At 36.6% G+C, this 10,665-nt stretch overlaps 1 protein-coding gene across 1 annotated transcript in view; it reads right to left on the bottom strand.

Moving 5' to 3' along the window:
* Nucleotides 1-10,665, bottom strand: part of XRCC4 (X-ray repair complementing defective repair in Chinese hamster cells 4) — a 167,236-nt gene that overhangs the window by 57,950 nt on the left and 98,621 nt on the right. Inside the window, exon 6 of the mRNA XM_009886863.1 lies at nucleotides 6,099-6,243. Coding sequence (XP_009885165.1) covers nucleotides 6,099-6,243 — 145 coding nt within the window. The remainder of the gene's footprint in view (nucleotides 1-6,098; nucleotides 6,244-10,665) is intronic.

Raw genomic sequence — 10,665 nt, forward strand, 5'->3', positions numbered from 1 at the left:
CAGTGATCATAGTGCTTTGTCACACCACGCAGGGCTCTGCAAGTTCTCTCTAATTGTATTAAATAAATAATGAATAAAAAAGGGACACATCAGCATGAACTCTCAAATATATATATTTTTAAAAGGGGGTAACTGTGGTGTAAACTTTATACCCCCCTTGAACCATGGAAAGTTATGGTATCATTTTCAGTGGAATCCAAATTTCACGTGGTTAAACCCTTACGAGAAAGAATTACTTGTTGTGTGAGACAGTAATACCGATGTCTGTGCGTAACCCTCTGAGAATGCCAAATTCCAGGACAAATCTATTTTTTTTGCTACCTGAATCACTGGTGGTGGCAAACCACATTTTAAATAAACCTTGCATTAGGACTTCAAAAATGTGAACCACAAGCAATAAATTAAAACGAATGCAGAGAGATGATCCCCAGGGGATTCCTGGCACACCACAGGCTCTGAGAGCTTTGAAAGGGGTAGAAGGTTATCAAAAGAAAGACAAGTCCAGCTTAGTACAGTATTGGAATATAACGCTAAGAGCTTTCTCTGCAAATAAATGATATATACCTATGCAGGCTGTAAAAGCCTTTTGAAGGTACAGAAAGAGGTGAGAGTACAAGAATAAAAACCCCTGCATTTATCATTAACAAGCAAAAACTACGCAGCTGATTCTACTCACAATTACACGCATGACTACCTTTAATCAGACTCTTAAGTCAAGAACAAACACTGAGCGTGAGGACCATAAGAATTGTATTGAAAGTAAAAATGTAGTTCTTTCTTTGGCCTTTTCTGATGGAGCAGGTGGTGGCAATGCAGGTGGCACACACACATCCCCCGGCAACTCCTGGCACTTCCAAATACCCAGTCAGCAACCTGAATATGCTTTTTTACTTCATACAGATGTTTCTGAGGACTCCTAGATATACGTCGAACACTTTGAGCTCTCTGAAAAAGCAGCTTTCGTACATAAAAATAAAGACTTAAACTATTGCTGGCAAAATTCCTATGAAATTCAGTGGGGCTATGACTGCATCTCAATATTTCAGCAAAACCAAACATACTGAAATTAAGGGAAAGCAGCTCTTTCCTTCAGTTTAAATGTCGGCCTGATTCTGACAGTCACTGACTCAGTTTTATCAATCAAGCAAGAAGTATCAAGCTAGAAAAAGTCAAATTTCAATTTAATTTTTTAAAAAAAGACAGTAACAGCTACATCAAATGTACAAAACTAGACTTGTACATGCGAAACTGAAATTTTTGATATGTAGAATAACTAATAAGTCAGAGTCACAGTGCCTGGTGTAAACACTTATTTTGTTATAAAAAAGGCAAGCAAATAATACCTGTTATTTCTTAGTCAACTGAACGAAAAGTATTTCTTAACACTTGCATCTCAGAATTATGAAGCATTTTCTCTGTAATAACATTTTATGGCTGTCTCTACTCTTATTCTCTGGAAAATCCAGCATATTTGCGTCCATAATAAGGTTTTTCCTGTATTTAAGATGCTTTCCCCCAAACCACTTTTGTAATTGTACATATCCTCAACAGTGTGTACATACTCAATTGCAAAGAAATTATAAACACTATACAGCAGCCAAAATGGATTACATTTTGAAACATACAGAATAACTTAAAGAAATGCTGAGCCCTATCCAGTAAAGCCTTTCTCCTAAGAAACCCATGTGTAAATGAGGACCATAAAAATAGAGTGAATGAGGAGCATAAAAATAGATCCTTTATTAGTAAGAAATAGCAGACAGATATAAAAGAAGTTTTTGTTTTTCTTACCTCTTTAAATAAAAACAATTTGGATGAACCAAAGCAGAAAGATAGATTTTTATTTGTGGAAACAAAGTAATAGTTGTAAGTTATACTAGAAATGGAAGCTTTTTCCTGATTTACTTTTGGTTTAGTTATAGAGAGTCCAGCACTGGTTGGGTTCCACTGTATGCTGTGACTATGGATTCTACACGTTACACAAAGTATTCTGTATTCAATGACTATGCTTAATTTATAAAATGATATAAAAAAATTTGTCATCTTCAGCAGATACTATCTTCTCTGCAAATAGGTTCCAATACTTTTAAAGTGAAATTATTATAGAAACATCCAATTATTTACAGTATTCAGGCTGACAGCCCATACACTTAAGCCTCTATATTGAATGCATATTCTACATAGCTAATAGTGTTATTCATATGCAGTCCCCTGAGAGATTTGGGTAATGCATCAATAAGCATGATTTCTAACTGTGGATTGGGATTGCTCTTATTAATTTTTCCCCTCTGAGTATGAAATGCAAATTGTGAAAAGTAGAATTTGCATCTTAACTTGACTTACATATTATCTCTGCTTTGCACCTTAGGAAATTGCCAGATATTAAGTTACAGTTAAAGCTTCACCAATACCATCACACTTTACTGGAATCAGAATAATTTTATTTTACTTCCTGACTCTGTCTATGTTTTGAACTGTAAAAACCATCCTTTGTCACATTTTAAAAATGTGTAAATTGCAAGCCATAGTTTAACTGTTATCAACTATAAGAAAAGAAGCATTTCCTTTCATTGGATAGCTCAGATTTGAAAAACAACTTGCTAGAGAGCTGGATAAACCTGAATTTCGGCAGTTCAATGACCACCTAATTATTCTGAATTTCTACTTCATCCTAAAGAACATCTTTATCTCAGCAAATAATTAAGCACTTCATTTGGCACACCTTGTTCCACAAATCCTAGTTCAGTTCTTTGCTGATCTCACGTCCACACTACTTTCACTAAGCTTAATATTATCCAAAGCACATTTCCAAGTTTCATTAAAAATGTTGATTTAGTCCTTGAATAAATTGTCACTGTAATACTAGATGTCTATATAGATAAATACAATTCAACTCCTCTTCCAGCCATCACACCCACACACAAAGCATGAGAAAGGCAGAACTACTTTTGCTCTAATTTCTATATTAAACAGATTTTTATTTGCATTCTTCTCAGTATTCTTGGTCATATCTAAGAATATATTTTCATTCCAAAGAACTAGGGAATTGCTACATAACTAGCCTCAATATCCAAAAATCTAAAATATTTGTGGAAATAGAAGCCTTTCATTTGTCATGACTCAGTATTTACTTTAGATACTCTTAACTTTAAGCATAAATGGTACCTTCTCACCATACTTTAAAATCTTAGGAGAAATATATGAAAGTTAAGATATAATTTGTGATATAAGGTTAAGATATATTACGTGATAACAATGACTGTGTTTGAAAATGCTGTATTTAAAAAAATAAATCTGAAAGCCAAAAAGAAAAGAAAGACTTGGATACTCTCCTTCAGTAAAGAGGTACTTTTTCTTCCGATTTAGGATCTTGTATCAACCGACTTGCGATGCAACAATATAAAGACAGCATTATGCTCTTGATGTTTGGTTTGTAACTGCGCTTTCATTGCCTGGCAAACATGAAACAAGCACTGATGTTGTCAGCAAAACTTGCAAATGGAAAATAATTCCAAATAAGATTTAGTTTGTTAAAGCAAGAACTGTGGAGTACGATTTTATGTGATAGCACGTTAAAGTATTTACATTACAAGTAAAGAACCAAATCCTTCTGCAGGTCTGTGCAGGAGAGCTCAGAAATAAGGATTCATTCGTGCATTTGCAAATGTGATCACAATCTGTCATTTGATCCTCCTGCCAAACAGAAAAGCATGACATGCTTTCAAGGGCTGTAACATCTTCCATATTTGTGATGAAGCGTTTCCAAAGGTGAAGGAATTCAGAGGTTAACTTCCTCCCTGCTGCCCCAGCAGGCTGGGGTGGTTTGCTTGGATTAGTAATCTTTTGCTAAGTGACACAATACTGGAAAACATTTTGGGCGGGACCCCAATGTACCATCAGCTTAAGATAAAGCCTTTCACACCGTGTAGGACCTAGCCTTCCATCAGTACAAATTACTGAAGAGGCTTCATAAAAAGAAACATCTATATTTGTGAACTGGATTATGATACGAACTCTACATCTCCCTACTTTTGACAGGCTGACGAGAAGTGAAACTCATTAACCAAGAAAATTGACTGAAAGCTTGATTAGCAGCTGGAAAAAGACTTAAAATGTAGCTCAAAACCCAAGAACTAAGCAGGGACACTGAGAAAAGTAATCAGTAAAATGGAAATTATTATAATTTGGCTTTTGTAATGTTCCAGGTAAATGGGGAGATCTCATACCTTCTTATCTAACCAAACAATTACCACTGCCACTGTATTTTTTAACTAAAGAAAGGATTAAAAAACATATTCCAGTATCAAGCAATATCACATTTGATTTCTGAAGTCACCACGAGATCAGCGAGAAACATGGATCTTTAACTGTCAAATACACCTTCGCATTACGGGAAGGTATGTCAGACGCCAGGCAACGCTGTGACCTGTAGTGCAAAGCTGCTCTTTGCAATACAGTTCATACATACTTAATGCAAAAAGAGAAACGGGGATAAAGACTGAGGGAATGGATGCTCCATTTGGTGACCCTTAAAATATGACTAACTATGTTATCGCCAAGAAGTGCCACTCTTCAGATTCAGCGCTGACTTGATTCCATAAGCATATTAGAAATGCTTAGCACACTATCAGAAACACAATGTTGCTGTTTTTTCTAAAATTTGCCTTACTTAAATGAATCAAAACAAGAATATCAATATCCTCTTAGTCCTTCCCCTACACACAGGACTCAGCTATTCATACATTGAGGATTACTCAGCCCAAGGCCTCTATATTCTCCTTTGCAATCATTTGCCCCCGTAGTTTTTCCTTCCACAATCAATACTAAAAAGCGTGAAACTATTTCAGGCAAACACAGCCAGACTCTCAAAATCAAACCGACTGCATGCAAGGGGGAAAGGGCATTGTTCATACACCAGTTTCTAAAAGAACAGATGAGCAGAATTCAACATTTTTCTAGAACTTTCTAAAAAATATAATTTTTTTTTTTTTTAATAAAACAGGATTGTAAGTTTAAACAATCCCAGCTGGCATCAAGCCACAACCTTAAATGTCAAAATAAGATAATTCTCTTGCTGATTTAAACAGAAATCTTTGCTAATTGTGGGAAATGTCTTTGTACTTTACTTGTGTCGATGTCTGTTTAAACAGTTTATTATCCATTGGATATTACAGATAAAAATGGAAAATAAAAATTTTCCAATCTAACTTACCATAGATCTTACAAAAAGATCAGTTTTTGAAGAAAATACCACCAATTATATTGCAGCTCCGAAGTAATTCTGTGCATAACTAAGCACCTGCTGAATAATGTGAAAATATTTCCAAAGTTCAAGGGTGACATGAGAAGAAAAAATCTTTCATTAAGTGTTACAAATTCTGACCCCTTGTATTTACGAGTGAATTCTTTTTTCTCCCCATTGATCTTATTTTCAAAAGAAATCTATTCTGTTCTATTAAAAACGGCATTGTGAATTAATTTCCACTGAAATTACAAAGACAGAATCACAGGATGGAGAGGTTGGAAGGGACCCCTGGAGATTGCCTAGCCCAGCCTCCCTCCTCAGCCACAGCAGTTTGTCCAGGGCAATGACCAGTCAGGTTTTGAATATTTCCAGAGACGGAGACTCCACAACCTCTCTGGGTAACCTGTTCCTGTGTTTCACCACCCTCACCATGAAGAAAGACACTCACAATGCTACTACTTTCTGTGACACATCTTAGCTGAAGCCGTCTGTCTTAGTTTGACACTTGCTATAAATGCATCCATCTTTGCCTGCAGGGTTATACGGTATCATATAGAACATCGTTCCAGTAGGCTTCAATCTATTTGCCTAAAGTTATCCAAGTCAATTAAAGAAAATAATTTTACAATTGCCACTTTAGAGGTGTATGAGAATCAGTAAGTCATTTGGCCTGCCAATTTAATCATTCACATCTATTCAAAGTTGGGTAAAATTACTGTAAATGACTATACAGAATGCAACACAATGGTACTTGGTCTGAAATATGAAACTGCACAAGAAAACAAACCCAAACCACAAACCCTCTGACATCTGTAGATAGAAAAACATTGCAATACATTTGAAAACGCCTTACTTTTCCTCCGCTGTCAGTTCTGTCTCATAAGCAGCCATCTTAGCTCCTGTCCCAGCAGGCACTGCTGTCCTTTGTCTTCGCTTTCTTCTTGGAGCGGTATCAATGACATCTGGGCTACACAGAAGGGAATCCCTTTGTTCTGATACTGCCAAAAGGAAAAAGACCAAAGCTGAAAAGAACTTGAAGTATTACAAGACATTCTTAAATACTTTTTGTTTATTATTATTAAATCTCTACACTGTCAATATGGGCTCAGATTTGACAGCAGTTGGTGTCAAAACAATGAGATGACATAAAGAGAAATTCAAAAAGACCAAATTAAAACTAGAAAAATAACCTTCCCTTGACATCTCTTTGTAGTCAGTGGAGAGAAAGATGGGCAGTTATAAACCAGAAATACACTGACCATCTCCTCATTCCTCCTTGTAGACTCTACAACAAGTGGAAGGGTAACCCATTTTCACCTACCTGAAGTTAGTCTTTGTCACTTACAGAATAATCGAGAAAGATGTGCACGTGGCACAGGGAAAGGAGCTTGAGTGTTCTGCATGACTTTGTTCCAGCTCTAGGTCTGCATTATGGACAGAAATACACACCCAGAACAAAAAAGAATTAAATAATTTTCAATATTCATTAGCATAAACCCTTGAGAGAAGCTTATTGCTGTGATCAAGCACTGTACTTTGTAATGAACTAGTCATTCTGCTGCCATGGACCTCCAGGCAATAAATCCTTACAGGTTCTGCTGGAGACTCTCTGAAGACAACGGGCAGAAAGACTGATGGACAGCCTGATGTCTGTTCAGTGAGGCAAGAAATCATCTACCTGGAGCATACCCATGCATAAAAAGTGGTAACACCAGCTTACTGATCCACCCCTGGAACAGGTGTCCCTGGTTTAGACTAAACCTCCCAAACTGACAAAGCGTAGCTGCAATCTGAAAGGAAAACAGGGAGAATTCCTAACACCTCACAACCCAAAACTGGACAACCCGTCTGCGTTTCCACTGACTCCTCTGCTGAAGGTATGTAAAGTAGGCTCTGCCCAGGTTCATTTACCTATAATTTTAATTTCCATCATTACTGCATAAACTACGATTTCACACCTAGTTCACATTTATATTATCATGTAAATTCATAAAAGATGCATTATCTACACTTTGCTTTGTCTCTGCTTTGACAGTTATCTGCTTAAAGCTCAAATGTCAAGTCAACTGGATACTTCCTTAAGTTAAATCCCTCCCTTCCCTTGCTATTAATGCACTCAGAAGATGTGTAGACATTTTTATTCCAGCTATCAACATCCTGTAGCATGCTTTTACTTGGTATGCCTGCTTTAGAAATAAAATCTTTAATTACTTTGAATTTTCAAGATAATGATATCCAGAACAGCACACATTTCAACTGAAATATATGAAATAATAACGTGGTGACTGAGGCTGATGCTATTATGGTAACTTCCCTGATTATTACTTTCTGTGCGTTTTAGGAAGGTTTAATATTCACGTGGGTGAAAGACACCATAATTTGAGATTCAATAGTGAAGGTTTTCACTAATAATAATGGATCCTATTTCTTCATTCCTTTCACAGTCATTATACTCGTCTACTGAAAATGAAACAGGACGAAAATATGCAACACACAAGTAAAATTTTCACAGTTTCTCAAAAAGATCTGTTCCTGACCAAGAACACTGCTAATTTAAACACATAAATAGAGGGTCCCTAGAGCCAGTGCAACCACTGCTTATAATGAAGCACATGCTTAAACATCAGAACCTCTTTGCTTTTACTCACATGCACTATACCATATCACAGACCTACAGATCTTTGTAGGGCGACAGCAGGTACTAGCTGACGTGTTTCCAAGGCACAAGCTCATTAACAAGTTTCAAAGTCCAGTACAAACAAGAGACATTGCCTATAATAAATGCTGAAAAGGGTTAAATTACAGTCTAATTCTCCACACTAAACTTTAACTAGCTATGCATACCTTTCCAGTGCTAACGGTTGATAATATGTTCATGACTGTTAACTACTACTTACTGGCAGCACGTTCAGGTTAGTATAACGTTTACACTAATACTATTTTATATATTCCAACATCACTTCCTAAAGTCCTTCTTAATTAATACATATAAAATAGTTTATTGTCAAGAACCAAACAAACTTGAATAGTTTTACTATCATAGCTCTTATCCTTCCTTGTTGCTATTCTCGTCCCACGCTCCCTGCTTTTGCCAAAAAGTAGATCCAGAGGTTAGCTACATATACAAAACCTACATAATGCTGATGTTAAATAAATAATGTTTCTGTGTTTTTGACTTGTGTAATATCCAATGGTGCTCATGGCCCTCATGCTCAGCATTGTTTACTGTTAAGACACAAATCCTGTTTGTCTTCTACAACAGTGCCACTGGTACGCGAGTGAGAAAAATGGAAGAGGAATGTTCCTCTTGGCAACACATTGCATTTGTGCTAACTTCAGGCTGGAAAAGGGTGTCATTTTTTTGCTAAACATCTCAATCTAACCTTTCCCATGAAAACCAATTTTATGACCTATTAAAACCAAGCAGAATAAAAAATTTTGACCTGAATGATTCAACTAAACCTCTGCAATAAAGTTCACAATTTCTATTGTGAGAATGTTTCTTTTAATAATGCCAAGAAGAAGGCATCTTATTCATACAGCCTAGAATGCAATCTTATGAACAGTAGTAGACTGGCTCATAGATAATGGTTGATTACTATAGGCTTGGGTTTTTTTGTTTTGTTTGTTTCTTTTAAGCCAAAGTACCTCTTATGGTAGAACTGCTAATGAAAAGATGGCATAGACTTGAAGCTCAAAGTATCATGCCTCACCATATGACTTTAAACACACCCCCACTACTGGTGCCCAAAAATAGTTCCCATTAATGAATTCGTTTATAGTACTAGACTAAAAGCCAAAGAAAGCTTCAGCAAAATATTATTCACTGCTGGACACAAAATCATTTGGAAAAATGAGAGACAGTCTTGATCATAAACCTAGTTTTTCATTCTGAAACCTTTTCTGTCTAAATTTCATTACCATTTTGAGGAAGGAAAGTTCCTTGACTTCTCATGAAATTAAATGTCTTACCTTGATTTTATGCACTAGAACATGAATGATTGTTGTACCTTTGAGAAGAACAGTACCAATTTAATTACAGACAAGAGTATTGCCTGATGAAAGCCAGTTAATTAAACCACCTAAAACAACAAATGTTGATCGAGAAAAGGAAATGTTCCTAATAGATAACATACCTCCTGCAGGTGAATAACGCCAAGAAACAAGATTGTTAAGAGAGCAAGAAAGGGAATCGTAGTTCAGGTAGTAAAAGAATATTTGCACTAAGAATATTAAAGGCTTTAAGTAAAAAGTCCTGATATACTTTTTTGTTGTTTGTTTTGAAGAGCGATGTTATTTGGTGTGCAGAGGGAGTTTTCAAATGAGAAAGGATATTCTAGAAAATAGCTTTCACTGGTTTGAAAGAGTCAGGATGAAATTAAATCAATAGAGTTCCATAACACTGGGGGCCTGGAAACAGAAGATGTCTTTACTCAAATACAGAAAAATGCCAGGCCCCATTCTCAAGAAATTCAGTACACTACACCTTTCATTACCGCGCAGAACAGCACCGCCTCTTCCAAGCTCTCTTCTGGGAGCAGTCTCTGGCCAGCCAGACTCTGCCTGGGGAACCGCTGGGTTGAGCTGGTAGAGAGCAAAATCACCGCGGGGAACATGCTAGCAATGAATGGGGGCAGACAGCTTCACTCAACTGCCAGCATCAAGGTCAGATCCTGGCATTGTTCAGTGTACTAACACAGCACCATGATCCCTGAAAACTACAGGAATTTTAAAATTAGTTCCTGTAACTTGGTTAAAGATAGGCAGTCCAGTTATATTTTAAAATAGACTTTTGCATTACTTTATTTTGATATACAGAAGTCAATTACTTAAAAAGAAATACCTTCTAATCTATCATATTAACTTTTCAGTCTGAAAAAAAAATTGCTACCCACCTTCATTCTCTGCATATCATCACTTCTCCGTGGTGACAAGTGATAGGATGAGAGGAAATGGGTTCGTTATGTCAGACGAGGTTTAGATTGGCTATTAGGAAAAATTTTTTCACGGAAAGGGTTATTAAAAATTGGAATAGGCTGCCCAGGGAGGTGGTGGATTCGCCATCCCTGGAGGTGTTTAAAAAAAGAGTATTTGTGGTACTTGGGGACATGGTTTAGAGGTGGTTTTGTCAGGGTAGGTTAATGGTTGGACTTGATGATCTTAAAGGTCCCTTCCCACCTCAGCAATCCTATGATTCTATGACTTGTAATGAAAATTCTACAGCTTTGACTTGTCTAATTAGTAATGACAGTGCTGTACTCACTGAGAAAACAGAATCCAGCTCCTCTCGGTACAAGCTCTATTCTCAATAAAGGACTAAAACCACTACTAAAAGCTTAGCTTTGCCATAAAAAATATTCAGGGAGGAAAACAAGCAAAGGATGAGTAGAAGCATTCCAAATTTGAGCAATCTGTTTCCC

Source organism: Charadrius vociferus, unplaced genomic scaffold, assembly GCF_000708025.1.
Source record: "Charadrius vociferus isolate BGI_N301 unplaced genomic scaffold, ASM70802v2 scaffold244, whole genome shotgun sequence".
NCBI classification, from domain to species: Eukaryota; Metazoa; Chordata; class Aves; order Charadriiformes; family Charadriidae; genus Charadrius; species Charadrius vociferus.